Genomic DNA, 17,129 nt, shown 5'->3' on the forward strand with positions numbered 1-17,129 from the left:
GTCATACTTACTCCATATCCTCCAGTCCCTCCAGCTGAATCCCCCCTCTCTCCTTTGGCACCATTCAACCCAGGACGACCCTGTAACCAACACACTGGTTTAGATCCAGCAGCAGTACATCACCAGTGTGTTAATACTGTATGGGAAATAGCACACTTGGAACCTTTCTAAGTCCCACTTCAGTGCCATTTAGCAGACATTTTTATTCAAAGCGTGTGTGCATATATTTTTACATATGGGTGGTCCTGGGAATCGAACTCACTGTCTTGGCATTGCAAGCACCATGCTCTACCAACTGAACTATAGAGGACCACCACTTGGCTGATAGCTGAACAGAGATACTTACCGGTCTACCTGGCATGCCTATATCTCCCTTTAGACCAGCTGGACCATGGGGACCCTATAGAGACATAGAACAATATAAATCTACCATCTGGACCCTATAGAAACAGAGCAATATAAATCTACCAGCTGGACCCTATAGAGACAGAACAATATAAATCTACCATCTGGACCCTATAGAGACAGAACAATATAAATCTACCATCTGGACCCTATAGAGACAGAACAATATAAATCTACCATCTGGACCCTATAGAGACAGAGAACAATATAAATCTACCAGCTGGACCCTATAGAGACAGAACAATATAAATCTACCATCTGAACCCTATAGAGACAGAACAATATAAATCTACCATCTGGACCCTATAGAGACAGAACAATATAAATCTACCAGCTGGACCCTATAGAGACAGAACAATATAAATCTACCATCTGGACCCTATAGAGACAGAACAATATAAATCTACCATCTGGACCCTATAGAGACAGAACAATATAAATCTACCATCTGGACCCTATAGAGACAGAGAACAATATAAATCTACCATCTGGACCCTATAGAGACAGAACAATATAAATCTACCATCTGGACCCTATAGAGACAGAACAATATAAATCTACCATCTGGACCCTATAGAGACAGAACAATATAAATCTACCATCTGGACCCTATAGAGACACAGAACAATATAAATCTACCATCTGGACCCTATAGAGACAGAACAATATAAATCTACCATCTGGACCCTATAGAGACAGAACAATATAAATCTACCAGCTGGACCCTATAGAGACAGAGAACAATATAAATCTACCATCTGGACCCTATAGAGACAGAACAATATAAATCTACCAGCTGGACCCTATAGAGACACAGAACAATATAAATCTACCATCTGGACCCTATAGAGACAGAGAACAATATAAATCTACCATCTGGACCCTATAGAGACAGAACAATATAAATCTACCATCTGGACCCTATAGAGACAGAGAACAATATAAATCTACCATCTGGACCCTATAGAGACAGAGATAATATAAATCTACCGGCTGGACCCTATAGAGACATAGATAATATAAATCTACCAGCTGGACCCTATAGAGACAGAGAACAATATAAATCTACCATCTGGACCCTATAGAGACATAGAACAATATAAATCTACCATCTGGACCCTATAGAGACAGAACAATATAAATCTACCATCTGGACCCTATAGAGAGACAGAACAATATAAATCTACCAGCTGGACCCTATAGAGACAGAACAATATAAATCTACCATCTGGACCCTATAGAGACAGAACAATATAAATCTACCATCTGGACCCTATAGAGACATAGAACAATATAAATCTACCAGCTGGACCCTATAGAGACAGAACAATATAAATCTACCATCTGGACCCTATAGAGACAGAACAATATAAATCTACCATCTGGACCCTATAGAGACAGAACAATATAAATCTACCATCTGGACCCTATAGAGACAGAACAATATAAATCTACCATCTGGACCCTATAGAGACAGAACAATATAAATCTACCATCTGGAACCTATAGAGACAGAGATAATATAAATCTACCATCTGGACCCTATAGAGACAGAACAATATAAATCTACCATCTGGAACCTATAGAGACAGAACAATATAAATCTACCATCTGGACCCTATAGAGACAGAACAATATAAATCTACCATCTGGACCCTATAGAGACAGAACAATATAAATCTACCATCTGGACCCTATAGAGACAGAACAATATAAATCTACCATCTGGACCCTATAGAGACAGAGATAATATAAATCTACCATCTGGACCCTATAGAGACAGAACAATATAAATCTACCAGCTGGACCCTATAGAGACAGAGAACAATATAAATCTACCATCTGGACCCTATAGAGACAGAACAATATAAATCTACCAGCTGGACCCTATAGAGACAGAACAATATAAATCTACCAGCTGGACCCTATAGAGACAGAACAATATAAATCTACCAGCTGGACCCTATAGAGACATAGAACAATATAAATCTACCATCTGGACCCTATAGAGACAGAACAATATAAATCTACCATCTGGACCCTATAGAGACAGAACACTATAAATCTACCATCTGGACCCTATAGAGACAGAACAATATAAATCTACCATCTGGACCCTATAGAGACATAGAACAATATAAATCTACCAGCTGGACCCTATAGAGACAGAACAATATAAATCTACCATCTGGACCCTATAGAGACAGAACAATATAAATCTACCATCTGGACCCTATAGAGACATAGAACAATATAAATCTACCATCTGGACCCTATAGAGACAGAACAATATAAATCTACCATCTGGACCCTATAGAGACAGAACAATATAAATCTACCATCTGGACCCTATAGAGACAGAGATAATATAAATCTACCAGCTGGACCCTATAGAGACAGAACAATATAAATCTACCAGCTGGACCCTATAGAGACAGAACAATATAAATCTACCATCTGGACCCTATAGAGACATAGAACAATATAAATCTACCATCTGGACCCTATAGAGACAGAACAATATAAATCTACCATCTGGACCCTATAGAGACATAGAACAATATAAATCTACCATCTGGACCCTATAGAGACAGAGAACAATATAAATCTACCATCTGGACCCTATAGAGACAGAGAACAATATAAATCTACCATCTGGACCCTATAGAGACATAGAACAATATAAATCTACCATCTGGACCCTATAGAGACATAGAACAATATAAATCTACCATCTGGACCCTATAGAGACAGAACAATATAAATCTACCATCTGGACCCTATAGAGACAGAGAACAATATAAATCTACCATCTGGACCCTATAGAGACAGAGAACAATATAAATCTACCATCTGGACCCTATAGAGACAGAACAATATAAATCTACCATCTGGACCCTATAGAGACAGAGAACAATATAAATCTACCATCTGGACCATATAGAGACAGAACAATATAAATCTACCATCTGGACCCTATAGAGACATAGAACAATATAAATCTACCATCTGGACCCTATAGAGACATAGAACAATATAAATCTACCATCTGGACCCTATAGAGACAGAACAATATAAATCTACCATCTGGACCCTATAGAGACAGAGAACAATATAAATCTACCATCTGGACCCTATAGAGACAGAACAATATAAATCTACCATCTGGACCCTATAGAGACATAGAACAATATAAATCTACCATCTGGACCCTATAGAGACAGAACAATATAAATCTACCATCTGGACCCTATAGAGACATAGAACAATATAAATCTACCATCTGGACCCTATAGAGACATAGAACAATATAAATCTACCATCTGGACCCTATAGAGACATAGAACAATATAAATCTACCAGCTGGACCCTATAGAGACAGAGAACAATATAAATCTACCATCTGGACCCTATAGAGACATAGAACAATATAAATCTACCATCTGGACCCTATAGAGACAGAACAATATAAATCTACCATCTGGACCCTATAGAGACATAGAACAATATAAATCTACCATCTGGACCCTATAGAGACAGAACAATATAAATCTACCATCTGGACCCTATAGAGACAGAGAACAATATAAATCTACCATCTGGACCCTATAGAGACATAGAACAATATAAATCTACCATCTGGACCCTATAGAGACAGAACAATATAAATCTACCATCTGGACCCTATAGAGACATAGAACAATATAAATCTACCATCTGGACCCTATAGAGACAGAACAATATAAATCTACCTTCTGGACCCTATAGAGACAGAGAACAATATAAATCTACCATCTGGACCCTATAGAGACAGAGAACAATATAAATCTACCATCTGGACCCTATAGAGACAGAACAATATAAATCTACCATCTGGACCCTATAGAGACAGAGAACAATATAAATCTACCATCTGGACCATATAGAGACAGAACAATATAAATCTACCATCTGGACCCTATAGAGACATAGAACAATATAAATCTACCATCTGGACCCTATAGAGACAGAACAATATAAATCTACCATCTGGACCCTATAGAGACAGAGAACAATATAAATCTACCATCTGGACCCTATAGAGACAGAACAATATAAATCTACCATCTGGACCCTATAGAGACAGAACAATATAAATCTACCATCTGGACCCTATAGAGACAGAACAATATAAATCTACCAGCTGGACCCTATAGAGACAGAGAACAATATACATTTACCAGCTGGACCCTATAGAGACAGAACAATATAAATCTACCATCTGGACCCTATAGAGACAGAACAATATAAATCTACCATCTGGACCCTATAGAGACAGAACAATATAAATCTACCATCTGGACCCTATAGAGACAGAACAATATAAATCTACCATCTGGACCCTATAGAGACATAGAACAATATAAATCTACCATCTGGACCCTATAGAGACATAGAACAATATAAATCTACCATCTGGACCCTATAGAGACAGAACAATATAAATCTACCATCTGGACCCTATAGAGACAGAACAATATAAATCTACCATCTGGACCCTATAGAGACAGAACAATATAAATCTACCATCTGGACCCTATAGAGACAGAACACTATAAATCTACCATCTGGACCCTATAGAGACAGAACAATATAAATCTACCATCTGGACCCTATAGAGACAGAACAATATAAATCTACCATCTGGACCCTATAGAGACATAGAACAATATAAATCTACCATCTGGACCCTATAGAGACAGAACAATATAAATCTACCAGCTGGAACCTATAGTGACAGAGAATAAAATAAATCTACAGTGAGGGAAAAAGAGAGGAGGGGTGACAGAGAGGAGGGGTGACAGAGAGGAGGGGGAGACAGAGAGGAGGGGGAGACAGAGAGGAGGGGGAGACAGAGAGGAGGGGAGACAGATGCAGAGGAAATGACATAAGAACGCCTTCAGGAAGGGTGGACGGTCTGAATGGGTCTTTATGGGGAAACGGATATGATGCAACTACAGTGAGGGAAAAAAGTATTTGATCCCCTGCTGATTTTGTACGTTTGCCCACTGACAAAGAAATTATCAGTCTATAATTTTAATGGTAGGTTTATTTGAACAGTCAGAGACAGAATAACAACAAAAAAATCCAGAAAAACGCATGTCAAAAATGTTATAAAATGATTTGCATTTTAATGAGGGAAATAAGTATTTGACCCCTCTGCAAAACATGACTTAGTACTTGGTGGCAAAACCCTTGTTGGCAATCACAGAGGTCAGACGTTTCTTGTAGTTGGCCACCAGGTTTGCACACATCTCAGGAGGGATTTTGTCCCACTCCTCTTTGCAGATCTTCTCCAAGTCTTTAAGGTTTCGAGGCTGACGTTTGGAAACTCGAACCTTCAGCTCCCTCCACAGATTTTCTATGGGATTAAGGTCTGGAGACTGGCTAGGCCACTCCAGGACCTTAATGTGCTTCTTCTTGAGCCACTCCTTTGTTGCCATGGCCGTGTGTTTTGGGTCATTGTCATGCTGGAATACCCATCCACGACCCATTTTCAATGCCCTGGCTGAGGGAAGGAGGTTCTCACCCAAGATTTGACGGTACATGGCCCCGTCCATCGGCCCTTTGATGCGGTGAAGTTGTCCTGTCCCCTTAGCAGAAAAACACCCCCAAAGCATAATGTTTCCACCTCCATGTTTGACGGTGGGGATGGTATTCTTGGGGTCATAGGCAGCATTCCTCCTCCTCCAAACACGGCGAGTTGAGTTGATGCCAAAGAGCTCCATTTTGGTCTCATCTGACCACAACACTTTCACCCAGTTGTCCTCTGAATCATTCAGATGATGTTCATTGGCAAACTTCAGACGGGCATGTATATATGTGCTTTCTTGAGCAGGGGGACCTTGCAGGCGCTGCAGGATTTCAGTCCTTCACGGCGTTGTGTGTTACCAATTGTTTTCTTGGTGACTATGATGCCAGCTGCTTTGAGATCATTGACAAGATCCTCCCGTGTAGTTCTGGGCTGATTCCTCACCGTTCTCATGATCATTGCAACTCTACGAGGTGAGATCTTGCATGGAGCCCCAGGCCAAGGGAGATTGACAGTTCTTTTGTGTTTCTTCCATTTGCGAATAATCGCACCAACTGTTGTCACCTTCTCACCAAGCTGCTTGGCGATGGTCTTGTAGCCCATTCCAGCCTTGTGTAGGTCTACAATCTTGTCCCTGACATCCTTGGAGAGCTCTTTGGTCTTGGCCATGGTGGAGAGTTTGGAATCTGATTGATTGATTGCTTCTGTGGACATGTGTCTTTTATACAGGTAACAAACTGAGATTAGGAGCACTCCCTTTAAGAGTGTGCTCCTAATCTCAGCTCGTTACCTGTATAAAAGACACCTGGGAGCCAGAAATCCTTCTGATTGAGAGGGGGTTAAATACTTATTTCCCTCATTAAAATGCAAATCAATGCGTTTTTCTGGATTTTTTGTTGTTGTTATTCTGTCTCTCACTGTTCAAATAAACCTACCATTAAAATTATAGACTGATCATTTCTTTGTCAGTGGGCAAACGTACAAAATCAGCAGGGGATCAAATACTTTTTCCCTCACTGTGCTAGCTGGACCCTATAGTGACAGAACAATATAAATCTACCAGCTGGACCCTATAGTGACAGAGAAGAATATAAATCTACCAGATGGACCCTAAAGAAACAGAGAACTATATACAGTACATCCATGGTTATCGATGGCTAATCAACCAAAGCATGTCACTGTTAAATGAGAGTACTTACAGGAGGTCCCTCAGGTCCCGGGAGTCCCTTCTCTCCCTGCACACACAGAGGTCAAAGGGTATAAAAATGTTATGTGGCATGGCACATATAAAAGAGATGGACAAACATAACATACAGTATTTCTACCAACTATAAATCTAGTGTGTGGTTTTTCTCACCGGTTGAGACCCCAGCCCTCCCAGGTACATGGGTCTTCCATCAGGCCCCATGATAATACCAGGTTCTCCTTTCTCCCCCTGGACAGGACACAGGGTGGAGACATGTCAATACTTCATGCAATTTTCCCTGTACTGTACAGAAAACAAGATATGAATGAATTAAGTTATTACCAGACCTTAGTTGCGTATCCTGGCTGTCCAGGCTCTCCTGTATCTCCCTTTGGTCCCATAGGCCCCTACAGAAGAAGTTGTAATCAGTATAAATTAGAGGTCGACCGATTATGATTTTTCAACGCCGATACCGATTATTGGAGGACCAAAAAAGCCGCTGCCGATTCCCCCCCCTTTCTATTTAGCCTCAAATAAATAATGAAACATGTTCAATTTGGTTTAAATAATGCAAAAACAAAGTGTTGGAGAAGAAAGTAAAAGTGCAATATGTGCCATGTAAGAAAGCTAACGTTTAAGTTCCTTGCATATGAGAACATATGAAAGCTGGTGGTTCCTTTTAACATGAGTATTCAATATTCCCAGGTAAGAAGTTTTAGGTTATAGTTATTATAGGAATTATAGGACTATTTCTCTCTATACAATTTGTATTTCATATACCTTTGACTATTGGATGTTCTTATAGGCACTTTAGTATTGCCAGTGTAACAGTATAGCTTCCGTCTCTCTCCTCGCTCTTACCTGGGCTTGAACCAGGAACACATCGACAACAGCCACCCTCGAAGCAGCGTTACACATGCAGAGCAAGGGGAACAACTACTCCAAGTCTCAGAGCGAGTGACGTTTGAAACGCTATTAGCGCGCACCCGCTAACTAGCTAGCCATTTCACATCGGTTACACCAGCCTAATCTTGGGAGTTGATAGGCTTGAAGTCATAAACAGCTCAATGCTTGAAGCACAGTGAAGAGCTGCTGGCAAAACGCACTAAAGTGCTGTTTGAATGAATGCTTACGAGCCTGCTGCTGCCTACCACCGCTCAGTCAGACTGCTCTATCAAATCATAGACTTAATTATAACATAATAACACACAGAAATACGAGCCTTAGGTCATTAATATGGTCGAATCCGGAAACTATCATCTCGAAAACAAAACGTTTTTCCTTTCAGTGAAAGATGGAACCGTTCTGTATTTTATCTAACGGGTGGCATCCCTAAGTCTAAATATTCCTGTTACATTGCACACCCTTCAATGTTATGTCATAATTACGTAAAATTCTGGCAAATTAGTTCGCAACGAGCCAGGCGGCCCAAACTGTTGCATATACCCTGACTCTGCGTGCAATGAACGCAAGACAAATTACACAATTTCACCTGGTTAATATTGCCTGCTAACCTGTATTTCTTTTAGCTAAATATGCAGGTTTAAAAATATATACTTCTGTGTATTGATTTTAAGAAAGGCATTGATTTTTATGGTTAGGTACAGTCGTGCAACGATTGTGCTTTTTTCACAAATGCGCTTTCGTTAAATCATCCCCCGTTTGGCGAAGTCGGCTGTCTTTGTTAGGAAGAAATAGTCTTCACAGTTCGCAACGAGCCAGGCGGCCCAAACTGCTGCATATACCCTGACTCTGTTGCAAGAGAAGTGTCACATATTCCCTAGTTAAAAGAAATTCATGTTAGCAGGCAAGATTGAATCCCCGAGCTGACAAGGTAAAAATCTGTCGTTCTGCCCCTGAACAAGGCAGTTAACCCACCGTTCCTAGGCCTTCATTGAAAATAAGAATGTGTTCTTAACTGACTTGCCTAGTTAAATAAAGGTAAAAAAATTAATAAAAACATCGCCGTCCAAAAATACCGATTTCCGATTGTTATGAAAACTTGAAATCGGCCCTAATTAATCGGCCATTACGATTAATCGGTCAACCTCTAGTATAAATAACAACCTTGTGTGTATATTTTTAAAAGAGAGTTCTATTAACATGTTTAGGCAGTTTTCAATATACAACTAGTGTATAAAATCATGTTTTAGGCAGTTTTCAACATACAACTAGCAGGCCGTACAGCATTGTTTTTTGAAATATTAGGGAGCACCATTAAGGTGTTTCAACTGTGAAATATATATTTTTTAAATGTTCCATTAACATGTTATAAAATATTTTGGGGCGCAATCCCCAACATACATCTAGTACAGAACTGTCCGTTACACAATTTAGTGTGTTTCAACTGTGAAATATCTTTTGAAACAGTAAAGGTAAATGTCTCCACTGTGTGTGTTCATTGGCAGTGTTGTATTGATACGTACTGGGAATCCTGCCCGGCCGGGAATACCTGGTCCTCCCTGGAGAAAAGGAAATAAGGGTTAGGGTGACTTTATAAAACTGCATTTAGAGTAACATAGTGACTTGTCTGCTGAGTTAAATTCTCACCTGTCCTTGATTCTCAAGAACTCCATCAAACTACAACGAGACAGAGACGGGTAGGTCAGTTGTGTCACTGAAACATCACTATGATCCAGAGCAGACTAGACCGTACAGTACACAGCCATACTCACACTTCCTGAGTTCTGGTAGATGATCTGTCCCGGTGGGCCAGGGGCTCCTGGAGGTCCAGGGGGCCCCCCTTCACGTCCTGGCTCACCCTACAACACACACAACAACAACATGAGAGCTGTGGGACACTCAATAGACGACTTACGCTACCGTTCAAAAGTTGGGGGTCACTTAGAAAATTCTTTGTTTTTGAAAGAAAATAAAATGTTTTGTCCATTTAAAATAACATCAAATTGATCAGAAATACAGTGCAAACATTGTTATTGTTGTAAATGACTGTTGTAGCTGGAAACGGCAGATTTATTATGGAATATCTACATAGGCGTACAGAGGCCCATTATCAGCAACCATCACTCCTGTGTTCCAATGGCACGTTGTGTTAGCTAATCCAAGTTGATCATTTTAAAAGGCTAATTGATCATTAGAAAACCCTTTTGCAAGTATGTTAGCACAGCTGAAAACTGTTGTTCTGATGAAAGAAGCAATAAAATATAATCAACCACCAAAATATGGTAATCAGGAGTAGGTAACTCACCCTTTCCCCTCTGTCTCCCCTCTCCCCTTTGTCTCCCTGTGTGTACACAAGAAACAAAACAGAATAGGTTAGTGCACTTTGCGTGGGTTACTCTAAAGCCTAAGTAACGTTCTAATACAGTCTGGGGAGGTGGCTGAGGGATAATAATCTTCTACCAATTTTCCTGGGAATCCGTCCATCCCTGGTGTTCCATCCCGTCCTCTTGCTCCCTCGCTCCCCTTCTCTCCTGAAAGCCCAGGCAAACCAGATCTTCCCTGTATGATGACAGGAATACAGTAAGCATTGCTATATAACAAAGATATGGCCTCCAATCAAACTTAGCAATATATTTCCTGGTTCTTACCGGAAGGCCAGCGATTCCGGGCGGACCCTGAAAAACAACGGATATGTGACTATGTATTAGTTGACGTGATCGTAAAGGCAATCCAAATGATGAGTGAATGGCAATGTATAGATCACCTGTGGTCCTGGAATCCCTATCACTCCAGCAACACCATTGACCCCCGTCACTCCGGAACCCTCCCCGTCACCCTACACAGAGAGGACACAGACACAGTTCAAAAAAGACAATTCCACAAAAATATATGTCGTCAAATATACAGTATGTAGTCAATTTGGTAACAATTTGCATGAAGGGAGCTTTGGGGTGGGAGGTTAAGCTGTAGTTGATATAGTCTGGGTGGGTGGCAGGAGTTGTGTACAGTACTCACATAACGCACGGGGTAGGAAGGTCCAGGGGGTCCAGGTGGTCCTGGAGGCCCAATCGGTCCCATGGGCCCAGGAAGCCCAGCCAAGCCCCCCTGTCCTGTCTGACCAGGCACTCCAGGGTCACCCTGAGAACCCTGGTGGTTAGGAGAGAAGAGGTGAGAGACATTGTAAGAGTGTGTGTGTGAGTGTGTGTGTGAGTGTGTGAGAGAGTGTGTGTGTGTGTGTGTGTGTGTGTGTGTGTGTGTAAAAATCAGCAGTCCATTTACATGTAGACATAATTGACACAGCATGCTAACAGACAAATAAAGAAGCATTCCACAAAATTGGAAACACATTTAAGCTGAATTATTACTATAACAAGCAATCAATACTGAAAATAATATCTAAGATGTTATGTCAGAAGTCAAACAAACAACTGTGCCATTTGTCCTATAATGAACACACTGAGAACTAGAGTTTTTGCAGCCGAAACCAAGGAACCAATAGTATGCGGTCGATATCAATGAACCAATAGCAGGAGACCCAGTAGTACCTGTGACCCATCACCTTCACTAAAGCTACTGGTCAAAAAGTTGGAGAAGGAGAAGGCAGACAAAGAGTTTTGCTAGAGGGAGACAGGCATAAGGGAGAAGATCTGTATCCTGAGAAAATCCTCACACCCCCACCAACATCATGTTTAGACTATCGATCTCTAGAAGTCCCACCACCAACATCATGTTTAGACTATCGATCTCTAGAAGTCCCACCACCAACATCATGTTTAGACTATCGATCTCTAGAAGTCCCACCACCAACATCATGTTTAGACTATCGATCTCTAGAAGTCCCACTACCAACATCATGTTTAGACTATCGATCTCTAAGAGAAGTCCCACCACCAACATCATGTTTAGACTATCGATCTCTAAGAGAAGTCCCACCACCAACATCATGTTTAGACTATCGATCTCTAAGAGAAGTCCCACTACCAACATCATGTTTAGACTATCGATCTCTAAGAGAAGTCCCACTACCAACATCATGTTTAGACTATCGATCTCTAAGAGAAGTCCCACTACCAACATCATGTTTAGACTATCGATCTCTAAGAGAAGTCCCACCACCAACATCATGTTTAGACTATCGATCTCTAAGAGAAGTCCCACTACCAACATCATGTTTAGACTATCGATCTCTAAGAGAAGTCCCACCACCAACATCATGTTTAGACTATCGATCTCTAAGAGAAGTCCCACCACCAACATCATGTTTAGACTATCGATCTCTAGAAGTCCCACTACCAACATCATGTTTAGACTATCGATCTCTAAGAGAAGTCCCATCACCAACATCATGTTGTGACGACCCTCCCACTCTGTCTGCCGTATATTCTCTCTTTGTTCTTGTTTCCTTATTAGGATGCCGGTGGGCGGAGTTGGGAGGGTCGTCAGCGACATGGGAAACACCTGGGCCCGGGTGTGTCCCAGGATAAATGCACCTCTACCCCATTCATTGGAAAGACTCTCTCCATGCAGACACCTTCATAGATTTTGTTGTGGTATTTTTGTTGTTTGCTTTGGCACCTTTCAACACCCCGCATTATCACATTTATGCATGCAAAACACTCACACTACTGATTACACACACCATTGTTAATTGCGTTTAGGTTACCTCAGTTAATAAATATATATTTTGTTATTCCTTGTCTCCACGTTGTGTCCCTTTTGTTACGAACTTTGAGCTGGTTCGTGACAATGTTTAGACTATCGATCTCTAGGAGAAGTCCCACACCAAACAGCACCAAAGAAACAAGGTCAAAGTGAAAAGCTATATATTTAGATTTAAGATTTAGAGGTCGGGATAGTATGAGTATGGGTGTATTTCAGAGCTCACCCTCTCTCCACTGGGCCCTGGAAGACCTAGATCACCAGCTTCTCCCTGCGGATGAGAAGAAGAGAGAGATAGAGACAATCATCTCAAAAGGATCCCTATACAAAGGTCCAGTTCTGTGTGTGCTGTATACAGTGATATATACACTCAGCAAAAAAAGAAGCACCCTTTTTTCAGGACCCTGTCTTTTAAAGATAATTTGTAAAAATCCAAATAACTTCACAGATCTTCATTGTAAAGGGTTTAAACACCGTTTCCCATGCTTGTTCAATGAACCATAAACAATTAATGAACATGCACCTGTGGAACGGTCGTTAAGACGCTAACAGCTTACAGACGGTAGGCAATTAAGGTCACAGTTATGAAAACTTAGGACACTAAAAGAGGCCTTTCTACTGACTCTGAAAAACACCAAAAGAAAGATGCCCAGGGTCCCTGCTCATCTGCGTGAACATGCCTTAGGCATGCAGACTGCAGATGTGGCCAGGGCAATATAATGCAATGTCCGTACTGTGAAACGCCTAAGACAACGCTACAGGGAGACAGGACGGACAGCTGATCGTCCTCACAGTGGCAGACCACGTATAACAACACCTGCAAAGGATCGGTACATCCGAACATCACACTTGCGGGACAGGTACAGGATGGCAAGAACAACTGCCTGAGTTACTCCAGGATTGCACAATCCCTCCATCAGTGCTCAGACTGTCCGCAATTGGCTGAGAGAGGCTGGACTGAGGGCTTGTAGGCATGTTGTATGGCAGGTCCTCACCAGACATCACTGGCAACAACGTCGCCGATGGGCACAAACCCACCATCGCTGGACCAGACAGGACTGGCAAAAAGTGCTCTTCGCGGACGAATCGTGGTTTTGTCTCACCAGGGGTGATGGTCGGATTCGCATTTATCGTCGAAGGAATGAGCGTTACACCGAGGCCTGTACTCTGGAGCGGAATTGTTTTGGAGGTGGAGGGTCCGTCATGGTCTGGGGCGGTGTGTCACAGCATCATCGGACTGAGCTTGTTGTCATTGCAGGCAATCTCAACACTGCATTACAGGGAAGACATCCTCCTCGCTCATGTGGTACCCTTCCTGCAGGCTCATCCTGGCATGACCCTCCAGCATGACAATGCCACCAGCCATACTGCGCGTTCTGTGCATGATTTCCTGCAAGACAGGAATGTCAGTGTTCTGGCCATGGCCAGCGAAGAGCCCGGATCTCAATCCCATTGAGCACGTCTAGGACCTGTTGGATCGGAGGGTGAGGGCTAGAGCCATTCCCCCCAGAAATGTCCGGGAACTTGCAGGTGCCTTGGTGGAAGAGTGGGGTAACATCTCACAGCAAGAACGGGCAAATCTGGTGCAGTCCATGAGGAGGAGATGCACTGCAGTACTCAATGCAGCTGGTGGCCACACCAGATACTGACTGTTACTTTTGATTTTGACCCCCCCTTTGTTCAGGGACAAATTATTCCATTTCTGTTAGTCACATGTCTGTGGAACTTGTTCAGTTTATGTCTCAGTTGTGGAATCTTATGTTCATACAAATATTGACACAGTTGACAGTGAGAGGACGTTTCTTTTTTTGCTGAGTTTAGTATGATCAGTTGCGCTGAAATAAAATAAGTCTCCTCCCTGTCTCATACCTTCTCTCCGCTACTGGGTCCTGGGGTTCCAGGCCTGCCAGGTGGACCAGCGGGCCCCTGAAAAACACAGCATGATATTAATACATAATGGTCAACAAATCAAGACATTCATTTCAATGCTGTAGTTGTGCTGGCTACAGTTAACTAGGCACAAAACATATGGTCATGTCAGATATAGTAGAGAGAGGGTCCTCACTGGTAGGCCACGGGCCCCGTCCTGTCCGGGAGGTCCAGGGGGCCCGAAAGAGCCTGACCCATGGGAGCTGACACCACCGGTTGAGGGGCCAGGGGGACCAGGGGGGCCGGGGGGGCCTGGTAGACCACGGAGAGTCTAAAGAAACAGTCAACACAACAGTCTTGGGTTTCACAATATACAGTTTGTGAAAAGTGGTTTTTCTGGGCCAAACTCGAAATCTCTGCATCGGCTAAAACATACCTGTATTTTCTCCAAATCTGGGAATCCTCCTGAGCCTTCCATATCAACAAATGTCTAGGGACAAATGAAGAAACATTAAAAGTGGTATATTTGTATATTCATGTCTGATCCAAATGAATTTATGGGCTGAATGGCCTGATGCTGTAGTGGTTGACTCACAGCGCGGTCAGCTGTCCCTGGGCCTGGGGGTCCAGGTGGCCCTGGAGGACCCCTGGGTCCTGGGTGACCATCACCACGATCCCCCTGGAGAGGCCAAAGAGCAAACACTCAGTATTTAACCTTTGGGCACCTCCGATAATATTCAAATACTCATGCTCTTAAATAAATGGCTCCTGGCCTTTACCTTTTGTCCTTTGACCCCTGAGTCTCCTTGTGTTCCTGGGAACCCTCTGTCTCCAGGAGGTCCCTGAGTTGTGGTGGGACAGAGAGAGAAGACACAGCTTAGTGAGGCTGACACTGTCTGACCACTGCTACTGACCACCACCGCTTATCAATAATGACATCTGACTACCACTGTATTTCTCCTCACACAATTAACAATGAATAAAAAACCATGACATGAGATCAATGGGATAAAACATCAGAAAGTGACACTCACTAATTTGCCATCCTCTCCTGGATCCCCCTGGGGAATGAAATAGATATGGTTTGTTACAGTAAATTCAAAGAAAACGTACAAGTACTGAGACCAAATAAAGTGAGAATGCTCTACACAGAAAGTATTCAGACCCCTTGACTTTTTCCACATTTTGTTGCATTACAGCCTTATTCTAAAATTGATTAAATAAATAAAAAATACATCAGCAATCTACACACAATACCCCATAATGACAAAGCGAAAACAGGTTTTTAGAAATGTTTGCAAAACCCCCCCAGAAATACCTTATTTACATAAGTATTCAAACCCTTTGCTATGAGACTCAAAATTGAGCTCAGGTGCATCCTGTTTCCATTGACCATCCTTGAGATGTTTCTACAACTTGATTGGAGTCCACCTGTGGTAAATTCAATTGATTGGACATGATTTGGAAAGGCACACACCTGTCTATATAAAAGGTACTACAGTTGACAGTGCATGTCAGAGCAAAAACCAAGCCATGAGGTCGAAGGAATTGTCTGTAGAGCTCCGAGACAGGATTGTGTCGAAGCACAGATCTGGGGAAGGGTACCAAAACATTTCTGCAGCATTTGAAGGTCCCCTAGAACACAGTGGCCTCCATCATTCTTAAATGGAAGAAGTTTGGAACCACCAACTTTTCCTAAAGCTGGCCGCCCGGCCAAACTGAGAAAATGGAGGAGAAGGGCCTTGGTCAGGGAGGTGACCAACAAGCCAATGATCACTCAGAGCTCTAGAGTTCCTCTGTGGAGATGGGAGAACCTTCCAGAAGTACAACAATCTCTGCAGCACTCCAACAATCAGGCTTTTATGGAAGAGTGGCCAGACGCAAGCCACTCCTCAGTAAAAGGCACATGACAGCCCGCTTGGAGTTTGCCAAAAAGCACCTAAAAATTCTCAGACCATGATAAACAAGATTATCTGGTCTAATAAAACCAAGATTGAACTCTTTGGCCTGAATGCCAAGCGTAACGTCTGGAGGAAACCTGGCACCAACCCTACGGTGAAGCATGGTGGTGGCAGCATCATGCTATGGGGATGTATTTCAGCGGCAGGGATGGATTGAGGCAAAGATGAATGAGCAAAGTACAGAGAGATAGTTGATGAAAACCATCTCCAGAGCGCTCAGGACCTCAGACTGGGGCAAAGGTTCACCTTCCAACAGGACAAAGACCCTAAGCACACAGCCAAGACAACACAGGAGTGGCTTCGGGGTCAAGTCTCAATGTCTTTGAGTTGCCCAGCCAGAGCCCGGACTTGAACCCAATCTAACATCTCTGGAGAGACGTGAAAATAGCTGTGCAGCAACGCTCCTCATCCAACCTGACAGAGCTTGAGAGGATCTGCAGAGAAAAATGGTAGAAACTCGTCAAATACAGGTGTGCCAAGATTGTAGCGTCATACCCAAGAAGACTCGAGGCTGTAATTGCTGCCAAAGGTGCTTCAACAAAGTACTGAGTAAAGGGGCTGAATATTTATGTAA

The 17,129-nt window shown here is 42.4% G+C and overlaps 1 protein-coding gene across 4 annotated transcripts in view; it reads right to left on the minus strand.

The window, feature by feature from the left end:
• The window catches only part of LOC106593309 (uncharacterized), an 81,892-nt gene that overhangs the window by 10,928 nt on the left and 53,835 nt on the right, over positions 1-17,129 (minus strand). For all 4 annotated transcript variants that reach the window (XM_045699109.2, XM_045699107.2, XM_045699105.2 and 1 more), the window contains 20 exons: positions 15,629-15,655; positions 15,374-15,436; positions 15,190-15,273; positions 15,031-15,084; positions 14,791-14,925; positions 14,595-14,651; positions 12,952-12,996; positions 11,082-11,213; positions 10,831-10,902; positions 10,715-10,741; positions 10,527-10,625; positions 10,372-10,407; positions 9,839-9,925; positions 9,714-9,743; positions 9,590-9,625; positions 7,511-7,570; positions 7,335-7,412; positions 7,177-7,212; positions 347-400; positions 12-80 (listed from right to left, as the gene is read on the minus strand). In XM_045699109.2, the coding sequence (XP_045555065.2) occupies positions 12-80; positions 347-400; positions 7,177-7,212; positions 7,335-7,412; positions 7,511-7,570; positions 9,590-9,625; positions 9,714-9,743; positions 9,839-9,925; positions 10,372-10,407; positions 10,527-10,625; positions 10,715-10,741; positions 10,831-10,902; positions 11,082-11,213; positions 12,952-12,996; positions 14,595-14,651; positions 14,791-14,925; positions 15,031-15,084; positions 15,190-15,273; positions 15,374-15,436; positions 15,629-15,655 (1,281 nt within the window). The remainder of the gene's footprint in view (positions 1-11; positions 81-346; positions 401-7,176; positions 7,213-7,334; positions 7,413-7,510; positions 7,571-9,589; positions 9,626-9,713; positions 9,744-9,838; positions 9,926-10,371; positions 10,408-10,526; positions 10,626-10,714; positions 10,742-10,830; positions 10,903-11,081; positions 11,214-12,951; positions 12,997-14,594; positions 14,652-14,790; positions 14,926-15,030; positions 15,085-15,189; positions 15,274-15,373; positions 15,437-15,628; positions 15,656-17,129) is intronic.

The sequence above is a fragment of the Salmo salar genome, chromosome 17 (assembly GCF_965601325.2).
Source record: "Salmo salar chromosome 17, fSalSal1, whole genome shotgun sequence".
In the NCBI taxonomy this organism is placed as follows: Eukaryota; Metazoa; Chordata; class Actinopteri; order Salmoniformes; family Salmonidae; genus Salmo; species Salmo salar.